Genomic DNA, 23208 nt, shown 5'->3' on the forward strand with positions numbered 1-23208 from the left:
TCTGGTTTCTTGACATTATTTTAACCATCTTTTAATTGATTCTTCTGTTGTAGGAGGTTCATTAAATTCATCTTGGAATTGTCTGTAAACTGTTTCTCATCTGTAAACGTCTGTAAGAGATTTCGTTTCCCAAGACCAGAAACTGGACATTTCTCTTTCAATGCATTATGCCATTTTGTCAGCACACAAGGAAGTTTTCTGTTGTCATTCCCAAACATTAGAACAAGCGCAATTCCTTGAACTAAAGCTTATATCAATATAAATTACTTCCTGTTACATAACGTTACATTTCAATTTAATTTTGTTATCCAGTGATTAAGTTATGGACACCCTGTATGAATGGTATACGCTTATTCCAGACTCTTGAATATCCTCTCATAGCATGATCAGTCACTTTTTTCAATATGCCATTTCAACAATAAACTAATCCGCTTGATTCTGAATATCCAGGAGTAAGAAATCTGGACAACGCACATAAGCACTTGAAAAATTCTTATGTCTATCACAACATAAAATTAGAACCTTGATTTGTTAGCCTAAAACTCTTAGAAAATATTGACAAAGCATGTTTTACTTTTCGAAAGCTAACTCCCAAGACAAATTGCCTTGATTACCTCCATATAAATTCTCTATCCACCAATTTACAATACATTTTATTTAAATTAATAGCATCTTTTATATTTATATGTTATGAATTGCAAGTATTTATATTTATTTATTATTACTTTTTTATATTAATAAATCAGGTTATTTTAAGTTAATGGAATGGCACTTAAACCAAACAAAAGATGGCAACCCTAATGATGCATGCAGCTTCATGAAACGAAGGACCTTTTTATTAAATCCAGAATAGTTTCAGATTACACAGAAGGCACAAAACCCCCATTACATTTAACATTTCTGAAAATATGTGTGTTCTTTTGAGCAATAAATGCCACATGTATTTTATTAGATGGGAATCTATATAATAGGAGGCAGTGCCATATTGACTTTGATATCACTACTTTGCACAGCTACAGAAACTTTCAACAGTTGGCATACGATAACCAGAATCAGGATCGATAAAATTGTATTTATGGTTAACTTGCAGGTGTTCATATCTGACAGCTTGTCAAGCCATTTTTTATACCCTTTCCAACAACCAGAGTAAATTCAGTATAAATTAAACTGCAGACTAATCACTTGACAACTACAAAATCGTGAAATCAATACCGATTCCTTCCTCAAAAAGGAGCAACACTTGAACAAAAACAGGTACTTGCATATTAATGCAACCATCTTGGTTCAAATGGACGGTCTTATACAAACAAAAGGCTAAACACTATATATCGGGTGCAAGTTGGTGATTTTTGAGATTTTTAAAAATGTTTCCAAACTATCTACATTTATTATAAGCAAGCAAACTTTAGCAACACATCAAAAAAAATATTTTAAAATAAAATTTTTTATTATTAAAGATTATATGGTATATTAAAAGATAAAACTTTTCGCCAAGTCCTTAAATTTTTTTGTGCTGTTGCACTAGCACGTTAGCTAGGTAAAAAATTATCTCGAAATAAGTTGACAAATGCTCTCCAAAAAGTTTGGACTTTTCAAAAGTCTGGAACAAGAGATGGCCAAATTTCATTCATTAAGAAAGATATGCTAAAATTTAAAGATATTCATGATAGACAACTAGATAGTTATGCCATTTTAAAGGCAGTAAAATTATATGAATAGAAATAAACATCTCAAATATACAAGCACGGATTTCACTTTTTAATGCGATTATTTATAAACATGAATAAACAGCTCTTGTTGCTCTTTCCCTGCTCCCAGGAATGTATGTCCTATTTTTAAATGTTTCTATGATATTTTATTAATTTTCCCCTGCCCAAATAGGAAACTAGGGATTGTCTTCCAAATTCTAATACTTTTCTTAAATATAATTGTTGAATAGTTTTAATACGAGTAAACTGAAATCAAAAGAAAAACAGATCTTTAAAATACAGTACAAAGCTTTTTATTTGATATAAGAATAACATAATAATTCAAAAACTAGAGAGAGCAGTTTTCTTTATTCGTAACTCCTGTGTCAATTTGAAAAAAAATAAAAATAAGTGAGATAGAACAGCACAGGCTCCTGAAAAATTACAATCATGGTACAAAAACTACTTTAAAATAAACTGCTAAATTATGAGGAATTTTGCATAAAAAGCAATAGTTTACCTTTTCTCATACAACTAATATAAAGGCCAATATATACAAAACAAATCTAACCTTAAGCCACTTAAATAATTCATTACATAATTGGTTCATACATACTTTGTTTTCTTAATGCAAATAAATTACAGCTACATATATATTTTATAGTGCTACCTCAGGCGGATTAGAAACATATTCAATAACATGTAACTGTATTTGTCTTTTTCTGCTGCCCTATAAATGCAGCATCGCTAAGGTAAAAAGTCACTGACAGGGAACTATTTGCCTTTACTACTTTGATGATCTGTGCAGAATATATTGTTTTTGAAATGATCCTAAATTCTCTTGAAATTATCGATCATCTAAAATAATGAAAAAATATTAACTTAATGAATGATAAATATAATACAGCAGAATCTGCTTTACACAGTAAATTTGCCTCAAAAATTAATTGTTTGCTACAATACTACCCACAGCTTAACTCTGCTTGCTATAGATTCTGAAATATTGAAAAGAAAGATGATTATTTTATCTTCAGATGCACTGCAAATCTCAGACTGCAAATAACATTATGTGAATAATTTATGCATGAAGAGAATAAATAATTTCAATACACATACAGAAAGTAGAAGATTACCATGCACACTACCAATATTTTACAAAATACTAAAGGTAAAACTAAAAGCAACTTACTTATTACTATTTCTTCTTGAGTGTTGTACATGGACTGATCACTTATTTCCCTTTTCACAATTTTTTGAACTTTGCCGATCAAAAATCCCTCCTGAAATGTTAATATATATATGTATGTTATAATTATTATTTTTAACAAATAAACTACTTCATTCATTAAAAACATTAATACCATTTTAGTATACCTTTATTAAAATTCAGAAATTGTACATGGACAAAGTCAAGAGAGTGCGCGATGCCTAGCTCGTGCAATTCTCCGATTTTTTTCAAGTGAAAATAGATCAATGTGTACATGGATATCAAGTTTGTGCAATTCTTTGTCTTGTTATTTTGTCTTTGTGCCGTGCAGATTTTTGGCAAAAAAGTTGCCGCTACAGAAACCAAAATAACAAGTTAAAGAATTGCACAAACTCGTTATCCATGTATCGCCAATTTTCACCACGAGGTACCCGTAAATACGTAGGTTGGGGCAAAAGTCATGACAACTATTTTCTTTCTTGAAGATACCAGTCCGGTTGAAAAATGTGACATATACATACGAAAGGACAGGGTCTTAACTACATGTGTGGACAATGAATAGCACTGAAATATCGTAACACACGAATTTATTATGGTAGTATACAGGGCAATATAGCCTTCATCGTGCAAAAGAATGATAACACAATACACATAAAGTTGAAATGACAAACCTGGGACTAAAGACCCTCAATGTTGTCTCCTGCTACTGTCACCACACGCTGCCAACGACGTGGGAGGCGCTGAATACCATAAGCCTCAGAATTTGCCGCACCATGTGTGAATTGGGTCATCTGTTGGCACACAGCATGAGCAATGTCTTCTCGTGTTGCAAACCACCTACCACGTATTGGTTTGTTAATCTTGGGAATGAGATCAAAGTCACAGGGCGAAAGGTCAGGAGAGTACGGTGGGTGTTCCAATTCTTCTCATCCCCAACGTCGGAGTACCTACCGTACATACTCAGCTTTATGTGGTCTTACATTGTCGTGCACTATCCACAAGATCCGGAAGTTTATCCCGAATGCCACGTCGTACCTGTCACATCACCAGGAAGTCCCTGTAGAACTGTGAGGTCACTGTCCTGCTATGAGGAACAAAGTGGCAAACAATGACACCCCTAACGTCATATGCGACGATCACCATCAATTTCACATCACCTAGATTCTGATGCTAGCTCATTACGCAATATCCTGTGGATGGTGTGTTTCTTCCACACGACACATATACGTTTTGTGATCCGTTCACATATCTACAAGAAAAAAATAGTTGCCATGACTCATGCCATAACTTTTACCAAACTTTCCTTTGGCAAAAGTTAGTGGTACATTGTTACCTATTTACTTTCAAAGTATACTAGTCAGTACTAATGAATGCAGGTATCAAGATACATCTTTATAAGACCCTTCCAAATTTTAGAACGAAAAAAAGGAAGGTGTTATCTTCAAGGAAATATGGTATTAAGTTCTTTCAACTAAGGTATTAAGTCCATTAAGTTGGACCGTAACTACTCTGTATTACAGAAAGTTAACTTCATAGGCTAAAACTATAGAATACTGGTATTAATTATATTCTGTACTCAGTTCCTGGTGGCAGAATCAGCTTGCAATATAAGCATTTTCAGGATTATCTTCCATGTATAACACAATTAAGTTTTTCTTTGAAAGCCTATCATATTGACATCTCATTCTAGACAAACTGCACCTAAAACTTTCTCATAATTAGTCAATTAACCTAGATTATAACTTAAATATTTTCTTTGACAAATCAAACTTAACATTTTAGCCAGAAAATATGCATGTCAGATAGCAGCAGAAAAGGGAGGGGGAAATTAAATAAATAGTTTTTTTCACTGTGATAAGTTTCATAATTCTAGCAAACCAATGTTAATTATGCATAAGGTAATTAGAGCATGTATTATGGCAGTCAAGGAGAGTGATAATGATGGAACTAAATGGTAATATGGTATATTTTTGCCATCACTTTAGAATTGCATAAGGATAGAGTTACTTGCTCCCTCACAATTACTTTTGGTTTCTAATTAATTATAAAATTAAATTTTTTTAAAAAATTCACAAATATGGCTGCACAGTCAGAAATACAACCAATGGAAATATATATATGCCATTCCCTAATAGAATATACATAATTTCACTTTCCATTACTTGTATTCATTTTTCTCTACTAATTTTCATAGTGCTTGTCTTCTGGGCTTAAATCAGGAGGAATTTTTAAATTTTAGTAGTTCATTACTATATGGTACAAGCGTTTTGCTTCATCTTTTATACAACTAGCAATTCCCATGTAATTTGTTCTCAGTTTGCTGTTTCATTAATTTAATTTTATGTTTACTCATTTAAGTCAATTGTCCCATAAGATTTAAATAAGGAAAAATCAAAATTTCTTAAATACTTATTTCCTGCTTTTAGAAAAACAAACATAAATTTACATACTAATACTTTTACCTTGCTGCAGCCTTTTATGCATTAAAGGTCGATCATATAATTTTTTATTATTGATTATAATCGAGATATCAGTTTCATTACAATCTTATATAATAATTACACTATTGTGTTATGGTCTTATACAATCGAGACTGTCCTTAATCACATGAAAATTTTCCCCGATTTAATATTATATGACACAGAATGCGATGTAAAATACAGAATTTTTAACTAAAAAAACATCTTCCTTTTATCAAGCTCTAATGATTACTGAAATCAAGATCTACTCAGGAAAAATTTTACATGAAGCTTTATACAGCATGAATCTCAACAGGAGTTGAAACCGAAAGTCGAAACTTGTGTAGTACTATTACTCAGGCAACGACCTACATTAAAATTTTATAACATATAAAAACGATTGATGTCATGATTATGATAATTAAAATATCAATACCTAACAAAACTGATGCTCGGATCATAATAAAAATTGTTTATGTGCACTTCTGTACAATGTAACTTACCAGTTCCTCTTCACTATTTGCATTTTCAAACATAAGTGTTGACAATACAAAACTGCTAAGGCAAATTTTAGGTCTTCCAGCCATTCTACGTTTGATTCTACAAGCATTAATACATAAAAGATTTGTTATATTTAACTATCATGCTTGAACACAATCATCAACATTCAGTCACGCAGCTGATCTAAAAAGTCACCAAAGGCTCATTTACTTAACGTCTAGGCGCACACCTAATCACACATTACACGGTTCACGAAATTTACTGGAAAACAGAGTTTTAGTTTGGAAATTACCCTATTAGCCAAAATAATTAAATACATTTGCTTTAGAAAATCAGATCTATCTATAAAGTATAGCTACTGAGATAATTATTTTGTCAAAATCAGCATTTCTCGCCTCGGTGCCGATGCGCAGCCGTCAAGACCTCAAAATGCGTCTTGTACTATTACTAAGAACGGTGAAGCAGTAAGCAGTGCTTCCTTTCACTCTGCATCTGGTGAAGACCATCTTTAAAATAAAATGAGTAATTTGGACAAAATAAGACGAAAGTATTAAGTCAAGTGGACGCCATCAGTCGCCTAAGAAGGTGGGTTTCGCGAAAGTTCAAATCAAGTAACTGAAGAGTTTATTATGCGTAAAAAATGTTAAAAATGGAGAATGTCAGATGGATATTTGCGTTATTCTCTGGGACATGGAGAATATCTAAGAGAGTTGACATATATGCTCTGTATCTTAAAGGATTAATATGTTACATTTCACTCTTAACAGTAATATATTATACGCATATATGTGTGCGCGCGTAAGATATAATAAAATACGATGGCAGTGCTAAGAAATGATTAGCGACCTCAAAATTGACTATTCTAGATTTTATGTTTTCCCCCTAAGTTCATCTGTTCTATCAAATTCGGGATCATTCATGTTACATTACGCTACTTGAGAAAGGGAACTAAAACCTAAAATTAACCAATCGCAGCTTAGCTGTACGTATGCACCTACCTAGTGTAAAATAAGGCTACTATAAAGGGTCTCTAGTAGATCTAGTGTAAAATAGCTATTAAATGCGTAGTCTCTCTCGTTCGCCTGCCTGCTGACAGTGTGTCGCTCAGCCTTTGCTAGCTTTTTCCCATTATTTAAAATGTAATTGGCTCGATTACCTCAAATAATCTTCCACCAAATAAGCTAAGAAATTCCTCATTCAAAAATAAATTATGTTTAACTATCAAGCTAGTCGTGCTTCTTCTAAAATTCCATCGGATCATTCCACTGTGACGCAATTTCCAATCATCTACGCAGCAGTATTTTTGGTCATGACTAGTACGTGAATTGTTTTTATCTTCCGCCAAAAGTACAACGTTATATACAATATATAAAATTCATTTCATTTGATTCAAAAAAATTCATTTGATTTGTTCAGAAAGAGAATTTTAGACTTATTGCTTCAGCGATCAGCCATGATTTCACCTCTATAAATCCAAATTTGACAGACAGAGTTAGACAAATTTGGTTAGCGAGCCCCCAGAGGTTGGTATCCAAGAGTCAACTCGTCATCTCTTATTACCATCAGTGAATCCTGTCACTAGTTGCAATATGATAAGACTTCGAACAACAGATTTTACGTAACGTATTCAAAACCGTACCGAAAAACAAAACTTCAAGCTTTATCGGTATTCGATACCAAGCAGTACAAAACCGCCTTTTCCAATTACCATAAGAACTATATTGTAGAATGGGAAAAAATTGTCTCTCTTGATATATTGTTTCACAGGAAAGAAAAAAATTTATGCTCTGAGGTACATGTACAGAGCTGAAAAAAATAAGAACGATACATGTTAAAATCTAAACCACCCAACAGAAAATTTTCTTTAAGAATTCTGCTGGAATTATATTTTATTCAATTTTGCACTATTTTAATTTAACACTCTTTGCTATGATGCGTTAACAGGAAAACAGTAAATACCACGATATTTTGTGAATACGTACCCCGATATGTTACTACGAAAAGTCCCTTAGCGGGGAAAAGTATCAGGGAGACAGTCTGATCTACCATACTTGTGCTTTCGTCTTATTTTGTCCATACTGCTCACTTTGTTTTACCGATGGTGTTCAACAGATGCAGAGTAAAAGGAGGCAATGCTTTTTGAAACTCTAATATATCACTATTATATGTTCTTAGCAGTGATTTCGATGGGGCAAAGCTCCTATAAAGGGTATCTCTAGTAGCTCTACGATGTGGACACATGCGTTAACAGCGCCCTGTAGGAAACAAACAAAAAATTACTCTGTTTTAATATGGTGTCAATGAAGCGTCTCACTATCTCTTGTAGCACACTGTTCCCTAGGCAACCTGAGACCGCGAAAGAAAATGTGAAGGTGAGAAATTATTAAATAATGGAGCAACTGAATCTTTATAATTTTTATGATTGGAGACTGATAATTATTATGCAGTGGAACTGTGTTAGTGCCAATTTAATAGTAAATAATAATAGAAATTAATTTGAGATATGGCAGAAGGAATACCTGAAATTGATTGTGTTTCTGACTATTCTGACTCAGAAACTTGCAGTTCATCCTGTTGCTCTAGAAGTGATGGGTAGGTATATTTAATATTGTTTGTATGTATTCATGTATTTAAAATTACGTATTTATTCAAACTAAATTGTTATGATAGTTTTAATCTTTAGAATATAATTTTTAATGTTGTTTCTAATGCATATAAAACAGTGTCTGTTATTTATTTTTGTCACTTGTGTTTGTGAAATTCATTTGCGAAATAGAGCTACTGAATATTAAGAATTCATATAATTTTGCCCATATACTATTGTTTCGATATTTAAAAAAAAATTCTTGTTGCAGTATGCATTCAGAACGTTTCTTAAATTAAAATAATTTTTCTAAGTCACATGAAACAGTTGAAATGGCATTGAAATCAGGATCACATTTCAAGCTAATGGCCAGTGGCTTATGACCAGTGTTGATAAGTGAATATTAACATGTGTGATGCCTTTATATTTCTGATGTTTCTTTGTACACCGCAGTGCCAGGAAACATTTCCGACCTTACATTGCTATATGATTCTTAGTCATTGGAATACACCATACCCATCCCAGAAGTTCTGAAAAATGGTACTGAGACACCTGATATAATTAGTTGTATATATAAATTGGCAAAGTGTTTTGCTGCTGAGAAAGAGAGACCTACGTCGGATCATTCTTGAAATTGATAGTTTTATTCAAAATCTAACCAATTTAAGGTTACTTTTTTGCGTAGTTTTTAATTTTTTTTTTACTTTGGCTTTTTTTTTTTTTTTTTTTTTTTCAGTTTGACACCATAATGTATTTATACTATTTTTTTTACTGCTTTATTGTACTGTACACTGTATTATCATTATTATTTTTTGTTTGTAATAAACATGAATAACACTATCCATAGATCCCTGGATATTTCATTATTGTAGGAGTTTTATATTTCATGATAAGGCGATAGAAGTCCGGAGCTCTACAGTGAAAATTTGGATTTTAAAAGTTGCATAAATTTGTTGGGCTGTAGTTTCAAAGATTAAATTCATCTACTTTCAGCTGCAGAAGTGAAAACGATTAAGGAGAAGTATAAAGAATTTCAGAAAGATTCATCTAAGGAAGTGGTAGCAAAGCCATTGACATTATCTGTTGACAAAATGATACTCTTCTATTATCAGGACCCGAATTTAGAAATGTATGTTTGTAGGCATGTGTGTATGGATGTATGCATTCATGTATGCAAGTATATAAGTAAGTATGTACGTATGTATACACACACACACATATATATGCACGTGTGTACATGCATACATTTCTGAATTCGGTCCCAATAACAGAAGAGCACTGACAAAACTTCAAAATAACTGTGAAATAACTTCTTTAAAAGCTGTAGGTAAAAAGGGATTAGACTTAGGATCATTAACAAGAACTGAAACACTTTTATAAATATGAAATCCTTGTACAAAATCGTTTTCCTAACTAAATATGTTTTTTAAGTAATTTTGGCTGCAGAGAAATGGAAAATGTGATTCTTTGACCGGCAGTATTGGTCGATAAAGGATTCCTATGTTTTTTGTAACATATTTCTCATGCTCCATAGTGCGAAATTTCAAAACCTTTTTAGATTGCACAATTTATATTAAGCCATACTGCAGTGGAATGCAGTACAAAGTCCGTAATCCGGACTTGTCGGGAATTCGCCGATTCCGGATTAGGGGTTTTGTCTGATCTTTCGAATATGGTAACTGGTAGTTTGGCGACATTTTGGAGGTGATAAAGGTTACTACCTAGGACTTTGGTAATAATGTGAGAAGTACTCAGTTCTGATTACGCATTATTTTGTGCGAGGGAAATGAGAGATCGTGAGATATGTCATGTGACATTAATGGACGAATTACAGTTCTTTAATCGGAAAAGGGGGGAAATCTGGAAATTTTGTATTTAGCTTTATTTTGTGTTGTGCGAGGGAAATGAGAGATCGTGAGATATGTCATGTGACATTAATGGACGAATTACAGTTCTTTAATCGGAAAAGGGGGGAAATCTGGAAATTTTGTATTTAGCTTTATTTTGTGTTGTGTGAAACAGTGTTGGTTAATTTTTGGATCCCATGGCCCTAACTAAAGTGAATTGGAAATGGGTATTTAGTGGGATTGAAAGGGGTAGTAATAAGTGTTTTTTTAAGGTTGTGCGAGATAGAAGTAAAGATGTTTTATTAAGTTATTTATTTTACGTGGTACTTTGCTGTGAACTATAAGTATGATTTTAAAGATCGTGAAACAGGCGCACATACGCTTGCTTTTTATTTAGCGGAGGAAATAAGAAAAGTGTATCGGCCACGTAATCAAGATTCTGAAGAAGATTAGGTAAATTAGTATTTTTAATTATTTGAGGATATTATTTTTATGCATTGTTCTAAATGTAAGGAGTAAATAAAGTAATATGGTATTATTGGAAAATTGTTATTAGCAATGATTTAGTTTAAAGTAATTAGGATTGTAAGCTAATTTTTATTAATTTAATATATGTGCTTATTTATATTTTAAGTAGTGTTTTTGAATTTAATTATATTTTAATTAAATGATAGTTATTTTGTGAATTGTATGTTTGTAGGAATTTGGTATACATTTCAGTGGAAGTAAACGTGCATGGAAATAATTTAAATATTTGACACTAAGTATTTGTAACCATTTGTAATGTTTGAGGTATGAATTCGTTGGTGACGTTTATAATATAATAGATAATTTAGAGGTAAAAGTTTTTGGATATTTTATTTATTTTATACGTGGAAATGTTCATCTTTGGAAAGGGTATATACTTTTTCGCGATCAGGTAATTTCATATATGTTCTTTTTACCGGATTTAAAGATTCAGAAAATTGTCATGCATTTTCGTGAAATTTTTCTAATTTATGAGAAAAAAGCAGTGTACATGGATATAGTGAAGAGTGTGCGCAATGCCATTTTTGTGCAATTCTGGGATGTTTTTTTAAGTAAAAATAAGTCGACGTGTACATGGTTTAGTGATATTTTAATTAAGTGATAGTTATTTTGTGAATTTTATGTTTGTAGGAATTTGGTATACGTTTGAGTTGAAGTAAACGTGCATGGAAATAATTTAAATATTTGACACTAAGTATTTGTAATGTTTGCGGAATGAATTCGTTGGTGACGTTTATAATATAATAGATAATTTAGAGGTAAAAGTTTTTGGATATTTTACTTATTTTATATCATCCTTGGAAAGGGTATATACTTTTTCGCGATCAGGTAATTTCATGTATGTGCTTTTGGCTGATCTTTGGAATATGGTAACTGGTAGTTTGGTGACATTTTGGAGGTGATGAAGGTTACTACCTAGGACTTTGGTAATAATGTGAGAAGCACTCAGTTCCGATTACGCATTATTTTGTGTGAGGGAAATGAGAGATCATGAGATATGTCATGTGACATTAATGGACGAATTACAGTTGTTTAATCGGAAAAGGGGGGAAATCTGGAAATTTCATATTTAGCTATATTCTGTGTTGTGTGAAACGTGACATTAATGGACGAATTACAGTTCTTTAATCGTAAAAGGGGGTTAATTTGGAAAAGCTTCATTGTGTGTTGTGTGAAATAGTGTTGATTAATTTTCGGATTGCATGGCGCTATGTAAAGTGAATTGTAAATTTTTAATGTGTTTATCTGATAATAATAATAAGTTGAGATTGTGTGAAAGGAAGGATATTACAAGTTTAAATGGCGGTGCAAGAAATATGGTGAAAATGGATATTTTGTGAAAAGGAGTGTAAGGAAGGGTACGTGGTTTGCTGAAAGTAGTTTGAGTATAGGTGAAATTTTATTAATTTCTTATTATTTGGTGAATAGACTTCCAGTTGACTACTGGATTTAGGATTTAGAAATTAGCAGTAGTACTGCAGTGACATAATGAAGATTCTGAAGAAGATTAGGTAAGTTAGTATTTTTAATCATTTGAGGATATTATAGTAAGGAGTGGTTGATCTTTACATTATGGTAACTTGGCGTTTTTTTGGCGAAAATTTGGCTACCAACTCTCCTACAGCAACCCTCTATTTTTTTTTCCCCGCCGCCATTTTGTCTTCATGAAATAAAGACATGTTTCTTTTCTTTTTATCTACTGAACACTTCTTCCAACAATCTACTAGCCGAATTACACTTATGCTAGAAATTTTATCTAACAAAACTGCTTAATCATGACAAATATTCACTGCAAAATTGGGAAAAGTGCACAATACCATACTCCTTACGCGTTTTTCAAAATAACACATACACGTTAACCATGTACACGCAGACTTATTTTTACTTAAAAAAACATCCCAGAATTACAAAAAATTGGCATTGCGCACACTCTTCACTATATCCATGTACACTGCTTTTTTCTCATAAATTAGAAAAATTTCACGAAAATACATGACAATTTTCTGAATCTTTAAACCCGGTAAAAAGAACATATATGAAACCACCTGATCGCGAAAAAGTTTATACCCTTTCCAAATATGAACATTTCCACATATAAAATAAATAAAATATCCACAAACTTTTACCTCTAAATCATCTATTATATTATACACGTCACCAACGAATTCATACCGCAAGCATTACAAATACTTAGTGTCAAATATTTAAATTATTTCCATGCATGTTTACTTCAACTTAAATGTATGCCAAATTCCTACAAATATAAAATTCACAAAATAACTATCATTTAATTAAAATATCACAAAACCATGTACAGGTCGGCTTATTTTTACTTAAAAAAACATCCTAGAATTGCACAAAAATGGCATTGCGCACACTCTTCACTATATCCATGTACACTGCTTTTTTCTCATAAATTAGAAAAATTTCACGAAAATGCATAACAATTTTCTGAATCTTTAAACCCGGTAAAAAGAACATATATGAAATTACCTGATCACGAAAAAGTATATACCCTTTCCAAATATGAACATTTCCCCGTATAAAATAAATAAAATATCCAAAAACTTTTACCTCTACATTATCTATTATATAACAAACGTCACTAACTAATTCATACCGCGAACATTACAAATGGTTACAAATACTTAGCGTCAAATATTTAAATTATTTCCATGCACGTTTACACAAATTACTTTACTTCCACCTTACATTTAGAACAATGCATAAAAATAATATCCTCAAATAATTAAAAATACTAACTTACGTATTCTTCTTCAGAATCTTGATTACGTGTCCGATAAACTTTTCTTATTTCTGTTTCAGGATCTTTAAAATCATACTTATATTTCACACCAAGGTACCAGGTAAAATAAATAACTTAATTAAACATCTTTACTTCTATCTCGCACAACCTTAAAGATACACTTATTACTACCCCTTTCAATCCCACTAAATACCCATTTCGAATTCACTTTAGTTAGGGCCATGGGATCCAAAAATTAACGAACACTGTTTCACACAACGCAGAATAAAGCCAAATACAAAATTTCCAGATGTTTTACCGATTTCCCCCCTTTTCCGAGTAAAGAACCGTAATTCGTCTATTAATATCACATGACATATCCCATGATCTCTCATTTCCCTCACACAAAATAATGTGTAATCGGAACTGAGTACTGCTCACTTTATTACCAAAGTCCCAGATAGTAACCTTTATCGCCTCCAAAATGTTGCCAAACTACCAGTTACCATATTCTAAAGATCAGCCTAAGGGGTAAATAAATTAAAATGGTATTATTTGAAAATTGTTATTAGCAATGATTTAGTTTAAAGTAATTAGGATTGTAATCTAATTTTTATTAATTTAATGTATGTGCTTATTTATATTTGAAGTAGTGTTTTTTAATTTAATTATATTTTAATTTAATGATCGTGATTTTGTGAGTTATATGTTTGTAGTATTTTGGAATATGTTTGAGTAGTTACGTTGAGTATTTTCATGCATTTTCGTGAAATTTTTCTAATTTATGAGAAAAAAGCATTCTACATGGATATAGTGAAGAGTGTGCGCAGTGCCATTTTTGTGCAATTCTGGGATGTTTTTTTAAGTAAAAATAAGTCGACGTGTAAATGGTTTATGTGTATGTGCTATTCTGAAAAACGCGCAAGGAGTTTGCGATTGTGCACTTTTTCCCAATTTTGCAGTTAATATTTGTCATGATTAAGCAGTTTTGTTACATAAAATTTCTAACATAAGTGTAATTCGGCTAGTAGATTGTTGAAAAATATGTTCAGTAAATAAAAAGAAAAGAAACATGTCTTTACTTCATGAAGACAAAATGGCGGGAAGAAAAATAGAGGGTTGCTGTAGCATTAGTTGGTAGCCAAATTTTCGCCAAAAAATCGCCAAGTTACCATAATCCAAAGATCAACCGGGGTTTTTTCCGGATTATAGATCGTCAATTTAAATCTGGTAAGATGGCATGCAGAAATGATACATTTAAAAATATGAAATCGTAATTTATGAAATAAATAACAATTATGATCTAAAGTGTATCAAAATTTACAAAAAAAAGCTTAATATTTATTTGTTTACTTTATTAAACATTTCTTTCAATGTAAGTTGTTTAAGATGCTTCCACAAAAAATTCAAAAAGTTCCTTTTTCTTGTGTCATATATAGTGGGATTTCTAATGCCATACTTCTCGCATAATTTTGAGACGGATAGGCCTTTATACATTTTTTGCAGTAATTCCACTTTTTGTTTAATGGACATCGAAACATGCTTTCGTTTTGTAGATCCTTTGGCAATTCCAGAATTTAAAAGTCTTTTTGACACAATCAAAAGTTCAAGCTTAATTTTTATAAAATTGTTCTAACAGTCTGCAAAAAATAATAAGCCGGATCCAATTAGAAGATTAAGAAACAGCGCAATCTGCAACATTAACTGAAATGCCTTAGATAATTTTAGCCTAGCTTATACCGTCCGTTATACATTAAACGTTCATGCATAAACGCATTATGCACATAAAGTTTGTAGCTTTGAGGTCCGGATCACAGATCATTCCGTATTACAGACTTTGTACTGTACTGTATATATCCCAGAGGAGTTTATATTCAGAATGGCTTTAAGTATGGAACTGCAAATTGTAATTGGTAGGAGAAAAAACAACACAAAAGTTAAACTTCTCTAAAACATGTGTAATTTTATAGTTCGGTAATGCGATGAAAAGAATAACTACTGATTTTTTTACAATTGCTCAAAATGAGAGAATGCATTTTATTGTGCTGAGAGAAAATTTTTTAACCATATGGTCAATAATTTTTTGAATTTATTATGTGTTATCACGTTCACATTTTTCCCATTCATTATTTTCACTCCTACAGCCGAAAAAGAAGGTTCCATTTAAACTTTAGAACTACATTCCTGTAAATTTACTCTATGCTGCTTTTTGGTGCTCCTTGACACTTTTTAAATATCTCTCACAGTAAGGCGTTGAAGAAGAATAAAGAATACTTACTTTGTGTATGATAAACAGTAAGTGCAGAATCGCTCACTTGTTTGGTGCATTATGTTCGGTGCTTTTTATAAGAGTAAGAGGAATTGGATTTTTGTCAATTTCCTTTGACTTTTTAAGTGAAAATACATTGATGTGTACATGGACAAAGTCAAAGGAGTGTGCGATGCTGAATTTGTGCAATTCTCTGATGAATGTGAAAATATGTCGATGTGTACATGGGTACCACATTTGTGCAATTCTTAAAAATGTGCCAAGCAGTGGGTGATTCTGCACTTTCCTCTACAATATTTGGTATTCTTCTGTTATCGGGACCAGATTAAGAAATGCGTGTATGTAAGCATGTGCATGTATGTGTGTGTATACATATAGATACTCACATACATAAGCTACTAAGCTACATGCATACATGAACACATCCATCCATTCATGCATGCGTACAGACATACATTTTTAAATTCGGTCCCAATAACAGAAGAGTAACTAATATTTTTTTTTTTTTAATTACAATTAATCAAGCAGCATTACATTTTCTTATTGAACTAAAATTTATTTTTATTGTCAAAGATGGGCTTGTTTTATTTCTGAACCGCCTATACTGAGCTAATAATTTTTAAGGATTAATCATCTTTTTTCCTCCTAGTTTCATCATATTTTGCTCCTTAATTTGAAGTGCGTTAAGATAGCTAAATCCAACTTCAGCTGTAATATATGATGCTGAAATAAAAGTTAGCACTGTTATAAAAATGTTCAGATGTCTAGTATTAACTATTTCATTTTCTCATAATAATTTTCTGTTTTTTAAAAATGCTTTTACTCCAATATCAATAGGGACATCTCAGTTCATAAACTTTCTTGACTTTTTTTGTGTTGTAATTTACTTTTTGAAAGAATTTTAAAAAAAAAATCCAGTCAGGAATTTATATTTAAAAACCTGCAAATCTAATGCTAGAATCATAGGATAACTTTTTGAGATGATTAATATACTTTTGATTGTGAAAATTGCAATACTATGAAGGAATCACGTGAATCAATTGAGACTTATATAAACAGAATACGATGTGTAAATAACTAGTTTCAGAGTGTTAGCATATTCATGGTTTGAGCAACTTTCTGTGAACAGTCATGTGAGGTGTATAAAAAAAGGGTTGTAGCAGGAGGTTAAAAGTAATGATTCATTATTTGACACATTTCAGAAGAAGTCACTATGTCTCATTGGCAAACAAAGGGTCCAGTATTAGCATGCTGTGCCATTGAACTCGAGCAAGTGATCTATCTATAAGAAGGAAGATTTTCTTATTATGAAACTGCAGTTTCTACGAGGCATAAATCCTTGGAACTACTCTTATATGCACCCTCAGGTTGCTAAATTTCTTGCCAAAATCCACACCGCCATATTACTACCTAAATGTTTTGTCTACATTTCGAATTTTAAGCCTAAAGTGTCTTCAAAAACGCCTTTTTCGCACTTGCAAAAACCACGTTTTGAAGACACAATTTAAGCTAAAAATCCAAAACAAAAACAGAAAATTTAGATTGCAAAAACGTAAAGTTTCTAACCAAAAATAGCCCACCAGCGGCCGGTCGATGAACACTGGTAGTTCGGTCCAAGATTCGAATCCCGCGAACAGGCTGGCTGCATGGGTTTTTTCATGGTTTTCCCCATGTGTAACATGTATACGAGCCAGTTGCCTTTAGAAAATCCTCCACAAAGGCATCCTTTTCCTTAGGCAGATAGCCCTCGAGGTTTTGCTGTAATTAAATAACCTAACCAAAAATAGTTTACAAGAATCCATGAACACAGCGATACGTTTTAACTTCAAAAAACATCTACGAATTGCACATTCTAGGCAGCGAACAACAATAAATTTCAAAGAATACCATGTACACAGCATTCTGTTTAAACTTAAAAAAAAATCTACAAATTGAGGCATTGTGCACAAATCAATCAAATAAACTAAACTAAATTACATACAATTCAAAAAACAACAATAACAACAGAAATTCATAGTAAAAAAACAATGAATATAACATTTTACAAAATAAAAACAGTAAAATAAAATGCACTTACCATAATACATTCCTGAATAAAATTTCGCCAGTCACACAACATCTTTGAACAAAAGTGCCACGATTTTGCTGTATCACATGTCTTTCTGAGATTCAAAATTTTCGAAAGTAACAATAAAAACTTCCCCCAAAGTTAACATACTACAGAAAAACGGCAATCCAAATCTTAAACTCTGCTGATAGCCACATACTTTACCAGCAGCCATTTAATTGCAAATCCACACAAGAACTATCAGAAGCGCCCTTCTTCGTCCGAGTTCTCATAGCAGCTCCGCATTTCGGACTCCGTTTTAAAAGTCGCACAGAAATTCCAAAAATACACTTCAATCCTCATAAACACACCCGAGAACAAAAGACTCGTTAACAACTCCAACATCGTACCTTTTAATACCAAATTTACTTTCCTCACAATCTAAAATACGCAACTGAAATCTTGCCATTTCAACATAGGCATTTGCAACATAGGCCATTTCAAATCACGCACGACACGAACCAACGAGCAATTAAATCACTCCAGCAAAAGATTTTTTCAACGTCAATAGGGTTGCCATACAACATGCAGTCGCACCTCTAGGTGCGCACACTCGGTGTTCACAAACTAACCACCACTTGTGGCTAAGTAACTTAAACATAAAATAGTATGTACAATCAGAATGAATCAAATTTCAGCTGCACTTCAATCTAAATCAGATTTATTGACTGCACACAGCAAAGCCGAGTCTAAAATATCACATAATCTAAAAAATTAAGTGGCTGGCACAAATATTTAACCACAGAACTACTTGCAACTCATGGCATAAATCTCGCTTGCAGCATGAATTTTTTCTCAGTATAAACCCGCTCTACTTGTAACTGTTCTACTATAAACTCTTCAAATCCGCTATTTAAATACTATTTCTGAACTCATTTATATTTTGCATATACATCATTTGAATTTGCATTCTGACAGGAACTTGAAATCAGAAGGGAAAGGAAAGTTTCTTAAAATAAAAAGAATTGATTAGTATAAAATAAGGTCTTTACAAGATGACCTCATAAAGGTGGCTTATTTGCCCATCATCTTGGACGTAGCATACCACTGACAGCAGCCCATCGCGTCACCGTTTACAGTGGCGTAGAGAACAGAAAGGCTAGATACCTCATCAATGGAGGCATGTCCTCTGTATTGATGAAAGTTATTTCAGTTTGACAAATGATTTTCCACACCACTTGATATGAAGAAAGGTAAATACATGTTTTTATCCCATTAACGTCAGCAAAAGAAACCTTACAGGATTTCATGGGGAGACATTATAAATGGATGCAAGGTGCATTCAACAGAAGTTCACTTACTGGAGATTGTTACTGTGATGAAGTTATCCTATCCCACATGTGTCTTTTCCAATGTGCCATTGATCTCGACTATGTTTTTATTGATGGGAATGCACAGCCACAGGACTCATGCTGTTGAGGAGCTCATGGAAAATGAAGATATCCACAAACTAGATTTTCTAATGTGCTCCCCTGATTAAATCCCATTGAACATGTATGGAATACTTTAATGAAACACATGGCAGCAGGATCTTATCCCCTGTAGAGTACCAGACAACTGAAGTAGATGCTGCTTGAAGAATGGAAGATCTTATTTCAAGAACTGTTAAATAATTTGGTGACTGACAGATGCTGTAATGCAACCATTGCAGTTAGGGGTGGTACAATTCGTTACTAAGGCTCTTTGGTTTGTTCTCCTTGGCCAGTGTCATGTTGCCAATAAAGTCTTTTTCTATTTGTTCCATACTATATGTATCCTATTAGTTTTTTTTCCTACTATACTTTTCTCATCTTTTAATTACTATATTGTGCCTTTGTAGTAAGAATTTCATGTGTCTCAGTTGATTTTTTATGGGATTATGACCAGAATCGGAAAAGCTGCATAAGTTTTACACACTAGTGTGTTTGGGATACAATAATGGGTCGAGTACGCATTTAAATGCTATATAGGTGAGTGCCATCCAGTGTTATACTGGATGTGATGATTATACTGGTTGCCAAGCGTGATGATGTATATGGTGGATGATCTCATCTGCTAAGAATTGAAGGTTGCATCAGAAAGGTTATAGAGCCTGAAGACATACCCTTCATTCAGTGCATTTTTGGGGGTGTATTTCAACAGGACAATGTCCATGTACATATTGCTAGAAATGCTCAAGTCATCTTCTCAGCACATCAGGTACTGCTTCTTACTTGGGCTGCACATTCACCAAATATGTCGGGGATTTTATAGGCTGGCAACTTTCTCATGACGCTCATCGCACAGCCAAAATGGATCAACTGTGGACTAGGATAGAAGCAGTGTGGATTGAAATGCTTTCAAAATCTGTTTGATTCAAGGCCACTGTGAGTGCAAGCTCTTACTGCAGTGCCTGGCAACTTAACCAAATACAGATTTTTGGCACATAATGTTCTTGGTCTGTAAATTTAATATTTTCCTTTTATCACTTCTACTGGTATAGGGAATAAATTTCATTAAATTCAGTTGATTCTTTCATGGTGTTGCAATTTTCACAAATAGGAGTATAAATGTCAAATCAGCTTCACCGATACTTTTTACCTCCTTATAATTGTCGAAAGTTTGCAAAATATTCGTCTCATAGAATTTATGATGATTTGAAAACTCAAATTCCTTTTGAAAAACAAAGCCAGATTGCAATTTTTTTAATCTATTGGAAACTATGTTGGGACTCGTTAAATTTTGAGCATAATCAGTCAAATAAAAGGAGCTTTGCATTTCTGTTACTCCCAATTCAGAGAAGCCTTTTTTGTGGATGTATATGTATGTTTTGAAGTTAATAGTAGAGTTTATTATTTCGTATTGTTCATTTCAATTCATTGCTGATTTTCTTTTATTGATATTTCAGGGAACATGAACTTCCATGGCTAGAAAGAGTAGGGGCGAAAGGAGATTTGTTTTATGTCGAATTGCAGTGCTCTGTGAACTCATTTAGCTCTAACCTAAGTAATACTCCATTAGAGGCAGCTGATGCAAAGGCAGCTCATAAAGTAAAATCTAGATTAAATACCACTGAAAAATTCAAAAAATTGATGAAAAGAAGGAAGAAAATTGTACAAAATTCAATTTCTCTTCTGAAGTCAAACAAATTTCGTACAAATTCCTCTGACGATATTTCATTCGATTCACTGCCTATACCTTTCAGGGATATATATGTTGATATTGGTTCTTCAAGACAAACTATAGGCCATAAAGCTACACTAGCTGAAGAATTATTCGGTCTTGAACTGGGCAGAGAAGATGAAAAAAGTTCTATTGTTGAGGATAACAGGTTAAAAGTACTGTCATTTCCTTCAGGTAAAGAAATAGCTGATGTGAAAATTGGTGAGTATAGGTTTACCTGTAAAATAAACAGTATGTCTTCTGTGCATTAAATCAATTGTGTATCACTTATTTCACTTTCCATTCATTTTGTGTGTAAAATGTTTTGTAGGTGATTGGCTGAAATCTGTAAATGATATACCTGTCAATTTCAACAACATAGATGATGTTCTCAGAAATATTGCCTTGCCATCAACGGTTGGTGTTGTATTTTTTATTATTGCTGTTTGAATTCTGAAATAGAGCAATTCATTTTCTGTTCTGTGTGTCCGATTCTATAGTGGGACAATATTAAGAATTGTTGTTCTTCACATTTTGTTCTTGTTTCTATTATACCATTCTTAAACCACTTTGCATCAGAAGAATTGCACGATTAAGCTTCTTTTGAACAAGTGGTTAACCCTTTGGTGATGGTGAAACTAGCCATCAGTATGCTACTAATGAATTTCATAGGTTTGTATTTTGTATATTAGCACGGCAACATAGGGATATAAAAAGCAAATACACTTTATTCATGTCAGAACTTTTTTTTGTGTGCCATTTAAATGCTGTGTATTATTGCATGAGCCATTGGCCACCCTTCAGTTGTGACCTACCTTTTAGGATAGGACATTTTGGGCATTAGAGCAAAGCCAAGCATTTTTCTGGGTGTACCACTTAAGAGGTTAATGTGTATTTATTTAAAAATTCGTCAACAACTGATTTCGTGGATACGCGGCTTAGTGTTATTAATTCAAAGCACTGGGAAAAATCTACAATTATAAACAAAAGAGATGATTTATTAATCTCACTTCTAAGGTCAGGGGCTAGTAAATCTGTTCTGAGAGATTAATTTGAGAACCTAGATTGTTTAAGTACGGGACTGGCAAAAAATTTGCTTACTTAAACTTTTGGCAAATATCACATTTCTGGAAATACTCATTATTTCTTGTATCTTTGGGAAGAAACATCTTTCATAATTCTCTGTATTGTTTTTCACACCTTCAAATGTGCTGAAACTACACTGGTGTGGGAAAATTAGCTTATCAGTGGAACAAAGAGGCAAAGTGGATTGAGACACCAATCAGAAGATTGACTATGGTCAGGTACAATAGCACATGTGCATAGATGCAGCTAGACATAATTGGGGAGCGTCGGAGAGGTATAAAGATTGCCAGCAGTGTGAGCTCAGCATTTCCTGGGAAGTTATTGCACGTCGCATATGAGTTTAAATGATGTCGAGTTGCTGTCTCTGTGTGAAATGTCAGACAACCAGTCTGTTAGATGGCATCTGGATGATTTTACCTAAGGTTGAATAATTGGAAAGATTGAGGAAGGTTGAAATGTGACAAGTGTGACTGCGGGGTTCTGGATTGCTCACAGGATTGTTTCATGACTTTGAAGAGCATTTCAAACTGCAGGATCAACTGTCTGATGGTTCAGCAGTCGTTGTCCAAGAGCAACCACGGCAATAGACGACTGGTATATTGATCTACAAGCAAGAAGCAACAGATGCCAGACAGCAGAAATCTTAAGAATGATTGGATGGCAAATATCATGTTTTACCACTGAATGGAGGCTGCGTAATGACACATGATGTATACCATTAAGGCCTACTCATCAGAGGTGTTTTCTGTGGTGCAGAGAACACCAAAATTGGACAGATAATCAATGGAGGCCGAGTACCTATTAAGGATGGCAGCAGATTTAGTCTAAGTAGTGATTCTAGGCATATACATATCTAGAGAGAGCGGGGAACATGCAATATCCCCTCCAACATCATCGAAAGGGACTGATTTGGAAGTCGCGGAGTTCTCATTTGGAGAGGCGTCATGTTTGCTAGCCGTATGACCTTCACATCTTCCAAGGAGGTTCAATTTCCAGGGCCAGCTATTATAATGAGGTTCTCCTTCCTTATGTGCGTCTTTTCAGAGGTGCTATGTGTCCTCAGTTC

The 23208-nt window shown here is 33.1% G+C and overlaps 2 protein-coding genes across 6 annotated transcripts in view; one reads left to right on the plus strand and one right to left on the minus strand.

The window, feature by feature from the left end:
* The window catches only part of LOC118189438 (uncharacterized), a 101029-nt gene extending 94766 nt beyond the window's left edge, over positions 1 to 6263 (minus strand). The window contains exons 1-2 of one of the 2 annotated variants that reach the window (XM_035360038.2): positions 5858 to 6263; positions 2878 to 2968 (exon numbers count right to left, since the gene is read on the minus strand). In XM_035360038.2, coding sequence (XP_035215929.1) covers positions 2878 to 2968; positions 5858 to 5941 — 175 coding nt within the window. In that variant the 5' untranslated portion in view covers positions 5942 to 6263. The remainder of the gene's footprint in view (positions 1 to 2877; positions 2969 to 5857) is intronic. The other variant, XM_035360037.2, reaches the window with a different exon arrangement.
* Positions 6264 to 7862: 1599 nt separating this feature from the next.
* The window catches only part of in (inturned planar cell polarity protein), a 165225-nt gene continuing 149879 nt past the window's right edge, over positions 7863 to 23208 (plus strand). For 2 of the 4 annotated variants that reach the window (XR_015038797.1, XR_015038798.1), the window contains exons 1-3: positions 7863 to 8447; positions 20803 to 21278; positions 21388 to 21473. Coding sequence is in view for 2 of the 4 variants with exons in the window: in XM_085808691.1 (XP_085664817.1) it covers positions 8359 to 8447; positions 20803 to 21278; positions 21388 to 21473 (651 nt within the window). In the remaining 2 variants the exon portion in view is untranslated. The remainder of the gene's footprint in view (positions 8448 to 20802; positions 21279 to 21387; positions 21474 to 23208) is intronic. The other 2 variants (XM_085808691.1, XM_085808689.1) reach the window with 2 other exon arrangements.

The sequence above is a fragment of the Stegodyphus dumicola genome, chromosome X1 (genome assembly GCF_044657685.1).
Source record: "Stegodyphus dumicola isolate Sdum_Otavi_A_Nest chromosome X1, ASM4465768v1".
Classification (NCBI taxonomy): domain Eukaryota; kingdom Metazoa; phylum Arthropoda; class Arachnida; order Araneae; family Eresidae; genus Stegodyphus; species Stegodyphus dumicola.